The sequence below is a fragment of the Danaus plexippus genome (genome assembly GCF_018135715.1).
Source record: "Danaus plexippus chromosome 13 unlocalized genomic scaffold, MEX_DaPlex mxdp_15, whole genome shotgun sequence".
NCBI classification, from domain to species: Eukaryota; Metazoa; Arthropoda; class Insecta; order Lepidoptera; family Nymphalidae; genus Danaus; species Danaus plexippus.
Window position 1 is genome coordinate 2992301 of NW_026869849.1, and position 19237 is coordinate 3011537.

Genomic DNA, 19237 nt, shown 5'->3' on the forward strand with positions numbered 1-19237 from the left:
TTGAAAGTAAATTAAATTACTTTTTAATAGATGCAGTTATCTGTAGCTATTTGACACGTTGCTGTGTTATTCTCAGACGTCAAGTGACCTGTAAGTTAAACGTCATTTGACGAAGATTGCCTGTCCAGTCGGCAAATCGTTTCTTTTACCTTGTCAGTTGTAAATGTACACGTTACAACATTTTACTCTGGCTTTTTACTTTCTCTAGCAATTCGTGTTATTATTAGGTAAAGCATAACTCAAAGCCAGTTCTAAAAATGTCAGGAAAGGCAAACAAAGCTTTTACGAAGGAGGAAGAGTTGCTGCTACAGGATTTTAGTAGAAATGTATCTACGAAATCTTCTGCCTTATTTTATGGAAATGCATTCATCGTTTCTGCTATACCTATATGTAAGTATGTTTATCATATTAAAAAACTATGGTAATATTTTATAAATGTTACGATTTTCATTTACGAATACCATATGTTAAAAATTAATATATATTTTACAGGGCTGTTCTGGAGAGTTCACGCTTTAGAAGTAAGCTCATCATTGGCTTGGTTTGCTATAGTTACCGTGGCCAGCACTTGGTTGCTTGCTTTAGCTTACCGTAATACCAAGTTCCAATTGAAACACCGTGTCGCTGTACGTCGTGAAGATGCCGTCGCTCGTGAGATGGCTAGAAAGTTGGCTGATGAAAAGAAAATGAGCAGGAAGGAGAAGGACGAAAGGTGAAATTGTTTTCGCTTGCTTAAATGTACCTTAATATAAAACTTTAACATATACCATAAAATTATTGTAAAATTTTAATATTATGTGGAATTATAAATAAGCAACTATTTAAAGTTTAGTTACGCACAAAATTGTCGCCCCAATCAATAACTTTTTTTGACACTGTGTCTTAATAGGGACAATTACAATTCTATTATGTGTTTAATAATAAAAGTCTCTCTATACTTTCAGAATTTTATGGAAAAAGAATGAAGTTGCTGACTATGAAGCAACAACTTTCTCAATATTTTACAACAATGCTCTATTCTTGACTATTGTTATCCTCGCCAGCTTCTATCTCCTGCGTTCATTCACACCCACCGTGTATCCTTTTTGACAAGACTAATTAAACTTTATTACAGGTTTCACAGAAGTTAAAAAATAAAATAACATTTATATTTTAATAAACTCCGGGAGATGTCATGATTTTATAGAAAAAAAAAACTTAGTAAAATTAATATTATAAAATCCAATAACAACTTCTTGGTAAAAAGATTTTTTTAAGTTATTTATACATAAATAAATTTTTAAACATAAGTTGAGTAAGTCAAAAGTAATTAGTTTTTTGGTATTATTATTCCATAAATATGTTTCTAATAATTTTCTTAGCACACATTACAGCAACTACATTGTATCCCTCACAGTTGCCTCAGGACTTCTGGCTCTTCTGTCTACCGGCTCTAAGTGATAGTTGTGTGTTTGTGTGTGTGTGTGCCTGTTTGTGTGAGTGTACTGTATGAACTCAATAATTATACAATAGTGCGTCATAACTCAATATTAAATTATTTTCAATGCGCTCATGTTGGTTCATTTTTAGAAAGGATTTATACTTTAATATTAAGTAATAAAAACAAATGTTAACAGTCTTTAGTTTTATTTACAGTCCTATAGATATATAACTTACATTACTTAGCTAACATTATAGTAGACCTTGAGTGTTCTCAAATTATTTTGGGTGGGTATTATAAAAATAAATCACAATTTAATATATTAAGTATCTTACTACTTTGATATGCTAATGTGTTATTCATCCCCTATTTTTACATTTAGCTTTATATAGCTTATAAATAACATTCGCAACCATTTTTATTGTCACTGAAGTCGTTTCATCAATAAATAATGGTAGACATTTTGAATCACCATATATATACAAGTGGTGACTAGGGGTTGCACTGTCAAATCTCACTGTTCGCGTGGAACGCTGGTTTGTCAGCGGCTCAGTACATCATGCCGACGTGCAAAGGTTCCTGTCGTTGGAAATACACGTTGGGGTTGCTGCTGAAGGTGGGCTCCACGCTCGTGTACACGTTGCCCTCCTCTGGACGCATCATAACGCCTGCACAGAAAATACTGTCAATTTGTTTGCACATTTCAAAAGGAAAGGTTTTCTTCTTGTTTATCAAATAAGTGTAATCCAATCTACATAAAAAATCAGGGGCTCACGCAAAGGTTGCCTTTTTTCAAAGTTTTAATAGGATTGTATTAGGATATCTCTAATATGTACTAAGTACATTAAATTTTAATTACAAGTACAGGCAATAAAAATACTTTAGTCAATATTTCTCTTCTTAAATAAAACTAATATTTTTCGGAATATACTACGCGTATTTTATTTAAGAAAAAAAAAAACAACCGGTTCTAAGTAACCGAAACATCGGGAGTATGTAGATTTTTTGAAATAATAAAATACGGTAGTATAATGAGAAAAATGTTAGTTTTCTTGAAACGAATACTCGCAAAAGTCTGAGATCTCACTGATGTGGAATTTATTTTAAAATCATATGTTGACTTAATTGATCTGAAATTGGTAACTTAGTGTTAATTTTATGTCAGCTTTGGAGGAGAATGTACAGTAGATATTTTAATTTCATAGTTGGAGACTAAGAATTGCAAGCGATCTAACTAGAATAGGAGAAGATTCAGACATCTGCCTGTCTAACTTTTACATTTGGTTGGTTGTTTTAACTGCGACCTTCATCCGTGCAAAGACGTGCACAGTACACTGGCAGTGTCGTGTAAAATGTAAAAGAGGAGACCACTTTTATATTATATGTACATGTTAATTAATACATATTTGAAATCTAGTGTCGTTCATTACAAATGAATTTCTGTCACAATTATCTTGACAATGTCACAAAATAAGTATTAGATCCCAAGGGCTTTGACGTTAAAAAGCGGTGCTACATTACCTGGTGGCAGGAGATAATTATAGTGCTGGTAATTGTAGTGGTAGTGCGTTAGTGGGTGCAGGGGGTAATGTGGCGGTGGACACAGTGAACGTGAGTGCGGGTGCGAACCGGCGTACAGAGCTCCGTAATAATCTGCGAAAGTAAGTTTTGCGGCCTGTGATCAAATTGCTGTGCTTCAAAGCGCTAGTTCTCACACATTAGCGCATTTTAGATACTTAACTAACCGGCTGGCTGAGCTTGGTGCTCCTTGCGGTCTATCACAGGCGCTGGCGTTGGAACTGGGGCAGCGGCAGACACCATTCCGTATTTAACTGGTTTGAAGTGGAAAAAGGACGGTGAGTAACCAGAACCACCAGCGCCTATGGAGCTGAGTCCTTCCTCTCTATCGGCATCCCACCTTCCTTCGCGGCCTAGTGCAGCTAATCGTCTGCCTTTTGGTGCAAACATTAAAGCGAATACGACTGCACATGTGCTTATCAGGCCCGCTCCTACACATGCTTCACGATGCTGTTCCGGTGCCCCTAATGCAGCCGCTATCCAACAGATCCACACGGCTGCAGTGGCACCGCCAGCACCAGCAATGTGAGTCGCTTCTCTATAATTATCGCGAATTCCTCGTGATCTTAACGCTACACCACAAACCACAGCAATCAGAAAAGCGGCATAGCATAATGAAAGTAATAGGTCAGCAAGTGGTGAATCACATTTCATGGCCCCGTTGGCCACTTTAGGCGGCGACCCTCCTATCCACTGTGCTCCTATTGCAACTTGAATCATTACGGCAAAGAATAATAAAAGTCCTTGGTATGCTGCTGGTAAGTACACTCCACCATTTAAGCTTAACAAAAATACACATTTCACTAATAGGGACGCAAAAACAATCACATAGGCTACGCCTGTTCCAAATCGTACGGCACCACATGTAAATGCAGTTGGCGCTGCGGTAAAGAGTGCTGCGGTCGCTGCACAAGTAAAAAGTCCGAACAATAAACATTGGCCTAGAAGTAGATGACGTTGACTTGGCGCTTTCCGACTTGCACCCCACACTATAAATGCTTCAAAACCTCCAATAATTGCCATGCTCACACACGCTAATGCCAATATTGGTACGGCCCATGGTTGCGCTCTTAATATCTGTACATTGTGTGGTGCTATTATTACTGAGGCGGTTGTATTTGCGGGACGTGATGTGGTAACGACGACTACTCTTGAAGTGGAAACCGCTGGTACCGATGACTTCCGATGAGGTATGACAAAATATTCTGTGCTCATTTCTAGTCGATGTGCCTCCGTACGAGTGGGTCGTCGCGGTGAGGGTAAAATGTCTTTTTGTGGCTCGACTCGTTCATCATTGACGTTTTCATCATAATTCTGATCTATCACCCTATTGTTCTCATTCTCTAAATAATGGAGTTCAGCTGGAATGTTGCGTGGTGCGTACGGAACAGGAACACGTGGTGCTAGGCGATCTCCAAACCGTGCCGCACCAGCGTCAGCGAGGGTGGCCAGTAACGCGGTGAAGAGCAGGGCTCGCACTGCTACGTCCGCCATCTGGCCCGGCCGGCCCTCAGCTGCTTCTCCCTCGGTGCACACGCATCCGAACTTCGCTGCCTCTGAAATTGATAAACGTGCCGTTAGTTTAGCGACAAGGTGTCCGTGTCGAGTCGCGACGTTCCGACATTGCGATAACCAAACAAAGAATCTCTCGGCAGAACCGGTTTTCTGGTCGCCTTGTACCTCTAGGCACCCCAACTTTGCCGATTTGTTATTCTTTATTTTATTTTTTGTCGGAGAACTTAAAATAGGCAATTCGTAGGCTGTGCTTTAGTCATTTATTTTGTAGGAGGTTGAAATCAGTAATCTTCTTGGAGATTAATAAAGGATCGAGATATGCAAACGTACCTACTATATTATTAATTTTTTGTGAAGCGAAATTTCAAGAACTAATTTATCCTTTTTGTTATTTTTCTATAACGTCTGTCCATTTTATTCTAATTGTAAGACTGTTCAATGATAATTTTAAGGTTAAATACTTAACATTAAAAATATTTTCTATATTAGTGAACTCTTGTTGTTGCATATACACGACATACTCTTTTTGAATCCGTAATCCTTTTTATACAAAACACAAAATTTATGTAGTAATTACGTGAATTCTTGATACAAAAAACCTTAAAGTAATTGTACAAATCTATAATAATATAAATAATTAGCCAAAATCAATAATTCAATAAAAAAAAAAACAACAATACTGACACAGCACATTTTAATAAATTTCAAATCATTGAAATTTTATGATAGCATAAGGTATATTTGAAAGAAGATACTATAATTGTGTAGAAGAAGTTTTTATTTCGTTTATTTTCTCTATTGATCTTCAGCATAATAGGACTTCGGACGGGGCAACGAACGTATTAATTCTCATCCCCAAGAGACACCGTGCCTGGTTACAGCCTACCAGTTTCCAGTGACTTTTTATTACCCATCGCATATCCATCGGAACGCGTAAAATAAAAAAAATAACTTGATAATAAGGCATCTATAACTAGAATACCGATTACGAGGAAGATACGAGATTGATTTATATGTGATTTAATTATATTGATTAGTGCCTATGATTTTTGATTATATTATGACGTTATATAAATTTTAAAAAGCTGGTTATCATTTTAAGAAATAAATATATTTTTTTTAAATATTAATATTTCGTTTAATAATATATCATTTAGTATTTTTATAGTTGAATTGAATTGAAATCTTTTTAGAAGTCAGTTAAAAACAAACCAACTATCGATATTTTATCTAAATTAAATGTAATATCATATTAATCTCGGACCCGCTTCATTGGTCCTCGTACGCGTTTATCTAAATGAATCTACAATAGAATGCACACGAAATAAATTAGAAACAAAGGCCTTTGTACCTTATAAGTATAAAAGTTTTATCTCACTAGGTTCACACAGTGGTATAACGTTAAAGATAAGTTGAAGATTACGGAGTCGCAAATTGTGATAAAGCTTGAATATGCATCAATACCATACAAGGAAACACCTAATTCAGGCACGAGATTACACGGACAGCCCTGAACCGGATCGTGACTTTAAACTTCTTATCCAAATCAAAGCTTATTGTAGACAGATTTGGCGCTTAGCTAACGGTGTACACTGAGATCGCGTCTCGACAACCGCGCCGACGAATGATCTCGCATTGCCAGTCGAGTTATCTAGATAATAAATCATAACTGAATATAATAATCTCTTTAAGTTTCCAACGTAAATATGATTTCGTAATATATTTCTCTAGGTTGCAGTGGTTGATCGTGCATCGTTAATCGGTGATGCAAGTTTTGTTCCATTTTTTGTTTTTAAAACTTTTGATTGACTTTTTTTTACAATGCTGCAGTACTTATAATCCCGACTTTTTATAAAGAAAGCTTGTAGTTTTATTTTTGCGTATCTCGTTTTGCATTTGATTATATCGGAAGATAACATTTAGTTGTTGTTTGCAAGTCGTGATCGTGATCTCAATAAAAATATTATCTATCTAAAATGCTCGTGATGCTTGATTTGTGGCTTTTGGAACTTAAACTAATCATTAGTCTTTGAATCTAGAACAATATCTGCTCTATTGTAAATAAAAAATCTATACATAATTAAATATGTGGATTCCGGATGGAAAAAAACACATTGAAATTAATGATGCGATAAAAATACAGTTTCAATCGTGAAAGAGCTTTTTACATTGCCAATAGATAAAGAAAATATGTTCCTAATAAATATGCGATAGATGGGATAAGTTGTAAGGAAAGGGGAAAGTCAGTTTTCCCATAAGAGACGTATTACATGACAATGAGATCCAAGGAAACAGAGCGTTGTCATGTGCGGCCGGCCGTTGTAAAAGTTACAGCGCAGCGTAAATACTCTGGGTGAAACTCGCCTGAACTGATTGCGAATACTGCCATGTCACATATCACACTTGCCAACAATTATTCTACTCGATATTATGCTTGCATCATCGCCCATCTTATGTTTGGTTAGGTAAGGTGTTAGCAAAATGCTGTTATTCATGTAGAGATATAAATAGCATAACGTTTTATTAGTTGTTCTCTTTCTAGCTCTGACGAGATGACTGGCTCATGTCAAATGCAATGATATGAAATATAATACTCTCAAGAACCCTTAATCGTTATTGTCAAAAAATATCAATGTCACATAAAAGATTTCGTGTGATAGAAATCATCATCTAAGTAAGTATAACTAATTTAATAGACTCATTAACTTTCTTTGTAAATTGTTTCATAAATGATGATAAATCTATTAATAATTGATATGTATGTATTTGTCAACTTTTTTCACTCTACGGTTATAAGTAAAAAAAAGTATAAATGTAGAAAGTAATTCGCCATCTTCGCAGATTGCTTTACAATTAAAAATGATGATTAAAATTGTAGCTTGTATTAGAGAAATATTGGAAAGTTAAAATTAAATAAATATTCTTGTTATCGACAATGGTGATATAATTTGCGATACCTATATGAAGATAAAATAATTTGGCAGTGTTACCTTCCTTAGTCATTGTAAATATTATATAAAATTATTAAAAAAATTTTTACCATTGGATTTTTTTTAAATATATTTTCTGTGTTGTCGTTATAAAATCCCAATTTAATATAAGTTTGAGTAGCTTTTTCGTAAACTATTGTCATACCTGTAGGTTAATCCGCCAAAAAGGTAGTGTATATTTTTTTGAGACCTTATCGACGTCTGAACATAAATTCTTTGAGGAATTTGGGACAATGTCAACAAACAAAATTATTTTTGTGTTTACAATATTAGTATGGAGATTTAAAAACGTATCTTTAATAGTAGCGGTAAATTCATATATATTCTGAAAACATTATCATCTGGATTGATTTTTTTATTTAGCTGGTTGGTTGTTTTAAATATGGCCTTCATCCGTGCAAAGACGTGCATTTTTTTATTTAGACGAGACAGGAATTTTACGTTGTTTTACCTTCATGACTCGTATAATTGAATTGTTATTTTTAATTTATTTTAATAAAAAAAATGTCTTTAAGATTAAAATAACAGATGGACAAGTCGATAAAAATCTCCTCTTTATGTCTTCCTATAAAGTAAATTACCATAAGCATATTATGAGAAGTTATATTTAAATCTCTTTTAGACACATAAATTTTATTCATACGTATCTATAACAAATCACAAATGATTTAACCAATTAGGTACTGTTTTTATTTCGTTAAGTTGATGAAGTTGTGACTTTTATTGTCAGAAAAAATAAAGATCATTTAAATTTTATTAAAACGATGGAACTATTTTGTGATATTACTTATTTGGCGACATATTTGAAAATTTTTATTCTAAACAAGGTTCGTAAAATTAATTATAAAAGAACAGCTACTTGTAATTGTTAGCTAGCGACAATGAAAATTTACAAATGGATGTAAAAGTTCTGTACGGATAATTAGTATGACTCTTAAAATTTTTAAGTTTATTCAAATTAAACAGACATAATCTGCCTAATTGTTTTAATTTTATGTGTTGCCAGTAAGTAGCATTGTAATATAGGGCACAGATTAATATTCGTAAATGTCATCTGTCGTACCAGCATCCTGCGGTTTGACGTGCGTTAAGTCATTTAAAGGTTTATTATTATAGACATCGTGCAGAATTTACGAGTATGGATATGCAATAAGGAAGTGTTCGTTGTTGAATGGGCAATATTTAGTTATATAATAATTTACAAACATAGGGCGTATTCGCAAATTAATAGTACAAATAAAAAATTTGTATTACCAATAGGTAAAATCGCAAAGAAAACTAAAAATATAACTATTTTGTCAATAGACGCTTACATGAATCGTACCATAGGTATCCAAAAACCTTAATTTTCGTAATAAGAAAGAAAGAACAGCACAAAAAAATGACATAAAATGACGAAAGCTGTCCTTTTTTAAAATATTATTATTGTCTTCCTTACATTTTGAAAACATGAAGTCCTTATTTAGTTTTTGGGATTATACTGAATATTATATGTTTAAACAAAGTTAGTATTACATGGGTATTATTACAATCAGAAGAATCGGTTTGAATATTACAAGATATGCTAAATACTCGGCCTTAATTTGTTTAATAAGAAGCAGTTCATTGAGATAACTTTTTATAAAAAAAAATCGACATTTGTCTATACAATTCTATAACAATTTGTTTTAGAAAAATAAATCGAAATAATTAGGATAAATGATTTATTTGTGTTAGACAAAAAGCAAACACAGATTTGTTGATTTATTAAGATTTCTTACTTAAATATATAATGAAACATTTTTTAGATATCCCAAATTAAATCGTAACAGATTATGAAGACTTTTATTATTTAAATGAAACAAGATAGTAATAAAACTCTTTTCTACTTAATGATAGAAATCCAAAGACAAATTATTTGTTCATACTTCTATTTTGTTTGATATAATATATAACGATGTTTAAAAGGATTTATTTATAATTATTTCCGTTGCTGACATCGTCATGATCATTAACACCGAATTTATATAACAAATCTACATTCGTTTGTGTTTGACAAATAAATTAAAACTGTATTTCAGTAATTCGATTCCGAAATTCAAAAAATATACATTGTGTTCTCAAAACATAATTAATAATGCACAGTAATAAAATGGTTGAAATAATTTGAATAAATAAAGACTAATCTAAATGTCCAGTTTTATTTTTGACATATTTAATAAAATATAAATGTCGATAAGGAAAATAATTAATGTGCCGCTTTCTAACTTTTAATTCTTTATTTTTTTCAGTTTTTTATTCATTAGTTTAAATAATGCATTTAATTTCCTCTTTTAAAATTATTTACCACTGGCAATAAAAATAAATCAAATACCTGAATGGTATTTCCTAATAAAATAAAAATAATTTAAGGTTGTAAAGCTTGATGCGTTTGGAAGAAAAAAAATACATTCATATTATTGAGCCTAAAATATACGCAGTGATTAATTATATGATGTTTAAAAAAAGAATTATAGAATTTCCAAATCGTTTAAACCCTCTTTCTTGTTAGAAGTAAATATTTATATTACATAGCAGAAACATTCGAGTTAAAAAGGTCCTTAATAATAATCCAACATAATACAAAAGTAGTTGTCAAATATTAAATCGCTTCTGTTCTCGACTTTATTAATTTCTTTCTAAATATTTTCTCTTATCAAACTATAATTTACATTTTAAACATTTTGTATCTATCTATCTATGTTAAGACCCGATATTTAGATTTTGACTTTATAGTGTACATAAAGTCAGGCTTATTAATGTGTTAGACGATTTAAATCAATTTGTGATTTTATTGAGTTTGTGATGCATATTTAAAAGTTTAAGAATTATGATTGTGGATGAGAAAGTTTTTTTAATGTATGGTTTGTTTTTCTCTCACGCCAAAACTGTAAATCATATTTCATGAATTCCACAACAATACAATTGTAATATAAAATAGGTAAAAATTAGGTGATTATTTAAGAGGTCGCACGACAATATTCATTTAAGGTGAAGTTATCATTTTAATAAGCGATTATTAAGTCGCATTTATGTCTTTAGAATAAAGATATTTACACTCTATGCTAATAATAATAATAAAATTAAATCAATGCGTAGACATTTTAAAATATAATTATCTATGCTGATTTTAATGGATAAAATTTATCGTTTCCAAGTATTTCCATGGACGATGTAGAGGGAAGAATTTTGTGTTTTATGTAGCAATAAAATATGATCAATGCATTATGTAAACGAAAGCGAAGTCGTCTAACGGGTTGCGATGAACGTCAAATGTTTTAAATATAAAGCTTACAGCAAGCTTTGTATATTTTTATTATCTCTATTCTCTATTATCTCTCCTTAGTATAGGTGTATGTAACAATATTTAATTAAATTTTAAAAAGCCGCCGACGCATTCATTGCTATTCAACTATTTTACTAGAAAGCACGAAGCGCATCATAGAGTTATTATACGCCAATTGCTTAAAATTATTTTGGAAGAGCTGATACTCTCAGACTGATGGGCTAATATAACCCAAACCTATCTAAGAACCGCCGCAAGAAAACTGGCTTTCGAACGAAAAAAGATCGCAAAGAAATCGAACGATCTGTTTGAGAGCTCGGATCCCACAGACATACACACACAACCACACATTGACTTCAAACTTATACATAACACCCTTCTTTTTGCGTCGGGGGTTAAATATAATTACGCTTAACGATCAGTATCCTTAACACAAGTTTGCAGCGTCGAACTAAACACAGACAGCATCAAGTTTTTCAAGTAAGTCTACTTACGGTAATAAATGCTTAAACGTCCCTTAATTTATGAATGAATAATGACAAACTATTTTGTTGGCCGATGCAAACTCGAAGTAAGCACAGGAAACTCAATATTTAAGAGATTTCTATTCAATTATTTCAAGTAAAAATATATAATCTTTTTAACATCAGTAAGCGTTCATTACGTGAAAGCTTTCATTAATAAAATGTGGCAAGTGTAATTTACGTAACTTAAAAAAAGGCTGTATGCATGTAAAATTAAATAAAATGTTCTTCGAAGTTGTTTAAAAACATAAATGATTTAGTTGTTCTTGTTTTAGTTTCGTATTATTTGTAACTTGAAATTATTACTTATTCATGGACACGCGGCGCATGACACTGAATATGTTTAACGATCAACTTTACAGAATAGCGTATACACTATACAGAGTCCAGTATGAGTTAGTATCGTTAACAGAAAAACTTTCGGTGTTCATGTTTTTTATTCATTATCTTCCTAAACACGAACAGATACGATTTATTAATTGCGAACCCTTAATTTGGAGATGTCTAGACTGGCAATTCAAATTTTTTAAACAGAAATCGCAATGCCATAAAAAATGTATTTCTTTATTTATGTAGTCATTTTTAATTTGCCATAAGAAAGTTTTTAATAAATTACGTTAATAAATAATTTCATTCATTGGTCATTTTAATTTTAGTTTAAGACACGCTTACTCTACTTTTATGTGTTTAAATTTAATTTAAATCAACTACGTTTAAAATCAGAGCAGGATCTGTATAAAGAGTGTCAATATGGTTTCTATTACATACAAAACATAAATAAGTATAGGAATCTTTTTCAAAACCATAGAAAACTTTTTTCATAAAATCTTACGCCACTTTAAGTTTTAAAAACTATATAAGATCACTTACGGCCGCTCTATATATTCACAATCCACGATTTCATGGAATATGATTAAATTCGGTAAAAAAACTGTCTCGTTTTAATATCAATACTATACTAATAGTTACCATACGGTGTTCACTTTAACACTTAAAAGAAATTATTCCAGAAACAATCAAATTCTTTGTACAGTTACTCTTTAACATCTACAAACGAAAAGAAAGAAAACGGAGCATAAATTAATAATTATAAATAAAAAATAATAAAAGCTTTCTAATGCATACATATATTAGCACGATCAGCATACATAAAAAGTCGTGATAGATAAAACAAATTTAAAATCGGTATACTCACAAAGTTTCTTTAAGATTTATGCCTTGCTACATATAACGCCGGGAGTACACTTATACATAGTCACTGAGGTGCGTACGTGTGCCGCGAAGGCTAAGGACGGACTAAATGTCGGATTGTCTTCGAAGCGTGACGGATGCACGTGCGTGCATCGAGAACATCACTAGACACAAGTTTCGCGCTTTGCCAAGCTAGTTTCTGGAAATTGCGTCACAATCACCAAACAACAGTTTTATGATATTGAAAATGTTATCCCGATGTAAAAGATCGTTTACCATCCCTGTAATCGATTTAAAATATCTCAAAATAAAACAAAACAAAATAAAATGTACTTATTTTCAGCTCAATAAAAGACTGGTATTTCCATAAAATACTTGCGACTAAACGTCGCGTCGTAAATTGTGGAATACGGGAGCTCAAAGCCCTCTGTTTGCCTTATGCGTAAGAAAATATTTATCTCATTACTTCTCATTTCTTGATTAAACACGATGCTGTAACACAACCAGTTTAAATGCAGACTTGACCAGTTATTCCGTTGGCTCCTGCTTTTGAATAATTTTAATAGCAGGATACATTAATGGAAATATTAATTAGGAATTCGAGGAGCTAGAATATAAATATTGATAAAAAAAAAAATGTTTACAGCCTTTCATAGTTCTCAGCGTTTACTTACACTATAGATGCGATATAAACACCCTTATGCCTTCACGTTAATTGTGGTGAAATATTAAGGGAATCCCAAAATAATAGCTATCAATATTTCAGTTTACGACAAGTTAGTAACGTTTAGGGTGCTTAAACCCTATATGTCAAACATTTTAATAAATGTATATTTTGTGTGGGACCCTGTTTGAATTTATTTTAATAGTTGCTTATCAGTTACTAGACATACGTTATATTTGTTTCAGATTCAGCAAAACACATGCAAACATTTCGATATAATACTAGGTGGTTATAAACAAGGCTGTAATAAATTTTCTATTCGGTCAGCATCGTTGAAGTCTTTTTCAACTTTCGCGTTCCGCGTCGTCGACTCCCAAGTTTCTGTTATCACATCACGCGTCATTAATCACACGTGATATGTATTCGTATACGATACTATCAACGTATTGTGTTCTATCACATATAAGAAGAAATTAAATGACTCTTATATAATTCTGATAATCATCACAAGAATGAAATCTTTGAAATTTAAAGAGATCTGTTGGTACTTGGCACTAAAATTTTTTTTGTTTTTTTTGTTTTTTTTAATAATTACATTGTTCATTATTATTATCAATAAATCTTTAAAGATATTTGTTTTAATTTTATTTCCATAGTATCTAAACAGATATGTCGTGTAAGTCATCTTGAATATAATAAGGATTTATCAAATAGTCCGTCTCTCACTTCCTGTGGAGTGTGAATGTTTGTTATGGGCCACGGCTGACTGCATATTGACGTGAATGCAAATAAGTGCGACGGAAAGCTATTTTTCTTTCTCCATAACATGTACAGCGTACTGATTAACCGACACGCTCCTTATGATATATCTTCACGCTATAAGAACTGTTAAAGAATCAAAAGATTCGTTCCAACCTCGACTCAATGTCAAAACGTAAAATCTCGATCTTGGAGCAAATAAAACGCAGATGGAATTTGTAAACCTGTTCTGTGACAAGGCATCTATCGTTGAAAAAATTCGTTTAGATAACGAATATTATCATTGTGTAAATTCAACTAAAATCTTTCACAAATACAACAGATTTTAAATGTACCTATATACATAATGTCCTTCTAATGTACTTCTTGTTTATTAATAGCTTTGTTATTAAAAAAAAAAAAAAACTTTTATTTTCGTTTCCGTTCCTACCTACATTTTATAATTTAGAAATAATATTTTTATTAATAATTTAATTAAAAATGCATTTGTATACACAGAAATTTTATTAGTGGTACTAATCATTAAAGTTGGACCGAAATTAAATAAATAATACTATAATTCATATAGTGTTCGTTGCGAGAGGTGAGAGAAATCATATATGAATAGTGAAGTATAAAATATACGCTAGGACACAACAAAACGAGTACCTTATAAGAAGATAACAGAACATACCGTTAGCGGAAGAATCTATATTCATAGATGAAACAAAGCAATCTATGCGATGGAACCCGACGCGAAGGTACAACAAATATTTACATTTCAATTACCGATATCATTGTTACATCTCGTAACCCCATCCGTGTTCTGATAACAATTTATAATAACAATGTACATTCTTAAAGGCCTCCAACAACCTATGCAATCTTATCTAACGAACCCAGTCTTGTACGAAACCTTGTGGAACTCCGATAAATTAAGGCCTTCCATAGTCTTTCCGACAAACGAACGTGACGTGACGGTTATATTTTGATGTTCAGCGTCTGCGGTCGATCGTCATCATCACTGTGTTCCTCCTGAAGCAGCAGGCTGTCCGGCGGGCCCCGAGAAGGAACCCGCGCGTTACCACTCTTCCGTGAACCACCGCGTGTGAACATTCTAGATAACTGTGCGAATTTCTTTCTAGATACTGAAACAGCCAAGAATAATAACTCAATCAGCCATGTAAATGAAAAAAAAATACCTGCTAATTTTGATCTATCATTAAGATCTGAATAACCCCAATGTACTTACATTTTCCCATATTTTTAAGTCTCTCCTTAAAAGCGGCTTCGTCGTCATGACATTTGGTTTTGCCACCTTGTTCGCTGTCCAACGCTGCTATAAACTCTTGATTCCATCTCAACTCAGCCATGAATTCTTCGTTCTGGAGGAATGTTGCAATTCGATCGTCATCCATGTCCAAGCTGAGGTCGATTCTTGCGTCGGTCCCGGGTGGTATACGAAGAAACATCGGCGGTAGAGGACCAAGCATTCTTGGAACCCATTTCTTCTTAACCGACAGAGGTATAGACTCGTCTTCAACGTCTCTGTAAAAAAGCAAAGTATTTTTATAAATACGATTGTTTAGTGAAAGTTAAATCGGCTTGTTAGTAAAACTTAACCTCAATTTTTTTATAGATGATCATTTTAAAGTAATAACTATTAGTGATAGATATTGGCACTTTGATTGCTACTACAAAGCAATATTTGTATTATTGGTACCAAAAGTCGAAGTTTGTCGGTAGGTCACAAATTGTAATGATTATAACTTATAGCACATTCACTATATTTACCAACTATGTTAAGTATATACATATTTTATATAGATTTATATGTCTATGGAGACGTTTTTCTAAACGTTCAAAGATGAGTTAAAATTATTGTTCGCTTCTCATCAGGTCAGTGATACAATGTTATGAATTTAAAATAGATTTTAAGAACGTGAGTTCCAATGAAATATAAAGTACTTACTATTTTTCAAGACCCGCTTCGTTGAGAGGATAGAATATATATAATTACATATATATTTTAATGAAGATTTATTACAAACGGAATGACGGTAAAGTTTTTATAATAATGACTTATATTTAAATAGTCCTTCAAGGAATGACAAACACTATATTTTAAATGACGGCGTTTTGCTTAAACTAAAATTTACTAATAATAATTAAAACAATCTTCTAATCCAGATATATATTATTTGCTGTTTTCAGCTCGTTACAAATGACATAGTGATTTGATGTGACGTTTCTCGAATAAGTAGTAGTTAAAAAATAAAATTACAGAATAAACTGTCGAATTTAAAAACGAGGATGACATTTAAGCTTGACTTTCCACAAAAACAAGATTATAAATATACGAGGAAAATAAAATATATAACCCATATTTAAACATTCATTGTGCACATGGGACTAAGCCTTTTTACTTGCTATAATTTTATCCAGGCAGAACATACTAAGACGGGGAACAAAAACTGCGATCCTGCGAATTAAGAGCAGGATGCCATTATTATCATCATTATTACCAAAAGGTATGATGTATTATCTAAGCATCCCAAAATGGGTTCCAGGGTCCAGGCTACTGCATATACATTTTTGTTTCTCGATCTTTATATAGCTTAATTAATCTTGTGTTAGTTTTTATTTCGGTTATAACTTTGTATTTCTCGAATGGGCCATGATTTTATGGTATAATATTAATCTTACTTGTCTTTTAAAACCTATTCGCTAAAATTATCTAAAATAAAACTCGCTATTCCATAATATTCTACCTCATTTCTTCAAAGAATATCCTATTTTATTATAAAATTAGTACTTCCGCCATATTAGTGTCATTAGACAGACATATTTAAGACCTCTCAGTGGAGCTTCATTTCACATATCCTTTAATGAGTTCTATCTTTATACATCCTTAATAAAACATGATATTCAAAACCAAGCCTGTCTTTACCGCAGCTTTCAAAAATGTATCAAAGTAATAGTGGCCTTGTTTTATGTAAATCGACAATTTTTTTAATCTGTAAGACAGTAAAAATAATTGGGAACTAATAAAAGATAATGTTTAAAAGAAGTCTAGCAACAAAAAGTTAAAAAAAAATTCTGTTCAGTGATATTTTCTTTTATAACTAAAATCCTTAAGTAGTAAAACGTATACATAGTTTTCTTCTAGATGATTAAAAGGATTTATGTCGTGAATATTGTTCTGACATTCCCTACTTCATTGCGGCGGCGAAATTCCGTTCATTATTGCAATGTCAGGAATAGTATAAGTAGACTAAAACTTTGAGTGTATATAAGCAAATTAATACGGTATAAACGTTTCAGTTTGGCATCGAGCCAGTGCTTTGAGGAAGCAGTGTTCTGATGATATTTGAAATTGGAATTTCGAGAACCCTGTAAACTATGAGCTACAGTAAACCATACATTACACTAGTCTTATAATTAAGGAATCGTCGATCGTCATATAAATACAGTTTTATTAAAGTCCAATGGAAAATGTTAATATTTCTTTGCTTTACTTGAAAAAAAATATATATTTTTATTGCTAAAATTACTGTTTATTTAAAATACAAAGATTTGCGTGTGTAGTATGTGTTTAGCGTACTGTAGAAAATTTTTGTGTATTTTATTTAGAAAAGTGAATAGAATACATAAAAAGACAGGAGAAAGTCCTGTTTCCAAACATCGTAATTGTTTTATTTTGTGTATTTGTTATTTTGTGATTACCGCCTTGGTTAATCCTCAATTGATATCGTTACAGGAAAAGTTAAGTAGCTTGAATTGCTTGCAAGCATTTATTAGAATTATTAATATTTATATTGCATCTTAATCCCGCTTTCAGTAACTGATGCAAGAATGTGTCTATGAAAGCAAAGTGAGGAAATGGTTTAATTGATACATTTAGGTAATAAGGGAACTTCCCATTGACTTTCAATTTTGAAATTTAGTATGAAGTGATTTTATGTGTTATTATGAAGGAACATAGTAAATTTTGCAATTATATGACAAAATTATTACCATCTTAAGATCTTGTTTTTATAAGAAGTTGGTAAACTAACAGCCCCTGCAAGTGATGAAAGATGAAAATAGTTTTCCAATAGCAAAGTTAAGTTTGTCCCTTAACACTAACGTTTCTAGGTAACGTATATTACGTATCCTTATTTAATTAGTAAAAATAATCATTCAATTACAATATTTTTTAAAAGAAATGTTAGCAATTAAACGATCGCCTTGTTATATTATGTTTTCGTTTGAAAAACTCGTTTTAAAAATCTTTCTTATAATTAAGTTCAATTAAATATATATATTAAATTTATTTTAAAAATTTTATTAGTAATAATAATATATATAAGATAATTTAATAATAAAAAACTCCTGAAGTAAGCGATCTCAAACTTAATAACAAGAATCAATAGAATTAGAAGTTAAAAGCAAGACGTTTTACTCCCTCCCTGTATACTGTAAACACATTTATTCACTTTTTATGGCTTGGGCGCAATGAGATTGTATTCTAAATTCCCAGGACATACTGAGGAATGTAATCAGATCTTTGTGTACTTACACAAGAGCTGTGGTATCATTGTCTTCACCGTTTTGGACGTTACGACAAATAATACGCCGCTCTTTTTTCCGAGACGGTGAACTGCTTTCAACGCGTTCCATCTCCAGGCGAAGTCTTTCATTCTGGTTGTCGGTACTCATAGCCAGTAGTTGGTCGATGGTTGCATCAACAGCCCCCTGATTCGCTCGGAGTACAGCCTCGATAACATCGTCATCCATATCAGGAAACATCGTCTTGAAATCTGTCATCGCCTGAGTGAACTCAAGCTGCATGGTGGAAGCCATGGTGCCGGCGTTTGTTGAAGTATGGGACGTCACGATCGTACGCCAATAGCCGGCGACTCAGCTGATTCGTGACGTACGACTACCGCAGTATCGGGGAGTTTTGGTGCCGTGCAGCCATCAGCCATCCTAACGCTGCAATGGACACTGCGCCGGTTTCGTCTTTGCACTTTTAATTATCAATGTGCCGGCTCGTATAACCCAACACCGAGCGATATCATTGCAATTTTCACTTTCGGCGTTTCAGGTGCGCACTGCGCTTGCGTGTGCTCGCGGGGAGTCAATATAAATATAGAACGCGTAGCACGACGGCGCGATCGTCCATCACCCGCGCATGTGCAATGCATTGTTTGTAAATTACGTTCATAACTTTGACCTTTTTATATTGTAATGTCGGCTGATAAACATTACGTAGGTAGATGTATTATCGGAACTTGCAAAACTGAGACGACGATATGTACAATTTGAGAC

General features: G+C 32.6%; 3 protein-coding genes across 4 annotated transcripts; 1 reads left to right on the plus strand and 2 right to left on the minus strand.

Moving 5' to 3' along the window:
* The first annotated feature begins 103 nt into the window (after positions 1 to 103).
* LOC116770014 (translocon-associated protein subunit gamma) lies at positions 104 to 1615 on the plus strand. Its single transcript, XM_032661335.2, has 4 exons — positions 104 to 390; positions 493 to 712; positions 945 to 1076; positions 1374 to 1615. The coding sequence occupies exons 1-4, from the start codon at positions 258 to 260 to the stop codon at positions 1438 to 1440; spliced, it is 552 nt and encodes a 183-aa protein (XP_032517226.1). The 5' UTR covers positions 104 to 257; the 3' UTR covers positions 1441 to 1615.
* On the minus strand, positions 1610 to 13719 carry LOC116770012 (uncharacterized). 2 transcript variants are annotated; one of them, XM_032661333.2, is made up of 4 exons: positions 12527 to 13719; positions 3166 to 4554; positions 2942 to 3073; positions 1610 to 2088 (listed from the first exon to the last, which is right to left on the minus strand). In XM_032661333.2, exons 2-4 carry the CDS (start codon positions 4490 to 4492, stop codon positions 1970 to 1972), a joined length of 1578 nt encoding a protein of 525 aa, XP_032517224.2. In that variant the 5' UTR covers positions 4493 to 4554; positions 12527 to 13719; the 3' UTR covers positions 1610 to 1969. The 2 variants fall into 2 exon arrangements, with proteins under 2 accessions (XP_032517224.2, XP_061383686.1); XM_061527702.1 differs by lacking the exon at positions 2942 to 3073.
* Positions 13720 to 14430: 711 nt separating this feature from the next.
* LOC116770013 (CUE domain-containing protein 1) lies at positions 14431 to 19091 on the minus strand. The gene is made up of 3 exons (XM_032661334.2): positions 18486 to 19091; positions 15177 to 15472; positions 14431 to 15072 (listed from the first exon to the last, which is right to left on the minus strand). Exons 1-3 carry the CDS (start codon positions 18767 to 18769, stop codon positions 14906 to 14908), a joined length of 747 nt encoding a protein of 248 aa, XP_032517225.2. The 5' UTR covers positions 18770 to 19091; the 3' UTR covers positions 14431 to 14905.
* Positions 19092 to 19237: the final 146 nt, after the last annotated feature.

What these genes read in the sequence shown, in the direction of transcription:
- LOC116770014 (XM_032661335.2), top strand. Translation starts at nt 258, where the DNA reads ATGTCAGGAAAGGCAAACAAAGCTTTTACGAAGGAGGAAGAGTTGCTG. An exon ending in CGTTTCTGCTATACCTATAT is followed by an intron (nt 391 to 492) that starts GTAAGTATGTTT and finishes TATATTTTACAG; the next exon opens with GGCTGTTCTGGAGAGTTCAC. An exon ending in CGTTCATTCACACCCACCGT is followed by an intron (nt 1,077 to 1,373) that starts GTATCCTTTTTG and finishes CACACATTACAG; the next exon opens with CAACTACATTGTATCCCTCA.
- LOC116770013 (XM_032661334.2), bottom strand. Translation starts at nt 18,769, where the DNA reads ATGGCTTCCACCATGCAGCTTGAGTTCACTCAGGCGATGACAGATTTC. An exon ending in AATGATACCACAGCTCTTGT is followed by an intron (nt 15,473 to 18,485) that starts GTAAGTACACAA and finishes GCTTTTTTACAG; the next exon opens with AGACGTTGAAGACGAGTCTA. An exon ending in ACTTAAAAATATGGGAAAAT is followed by an intron (nt 15,073 to 15,176) that starts GTAAGTACATTG and finishes TGGCTGTTTCAG; the next exon opens with TATCTAGAAAGAAATTCGCA.
- LOC116770012 (XM_032661333.2), bottom strand. Translation starts at nt 4,492, where the DNA reads ATGGCGGACGTAGCAGTGCGAGCCCTGCTCTTCACCGCGTTACTGGCC. An exon ending in GCACCAAGCTCAGCCAGCCG is followed by an intron (nt 3,074 to 3,165) that starts GTTAGTTAAGTA and finishes TTACTTTCGCAG; the next exon opens with ATTATTACGGAGCTCTGTAC. An exon ending in TAATTATCTCCTGCCACCAG is followed by an intron (nt 2,089 to 2,941) that starts GTAATGTAGCAC and finishes TTTTCTGTGCAG; the next exon opens with GCGTTATGATGCGTCCAGAG.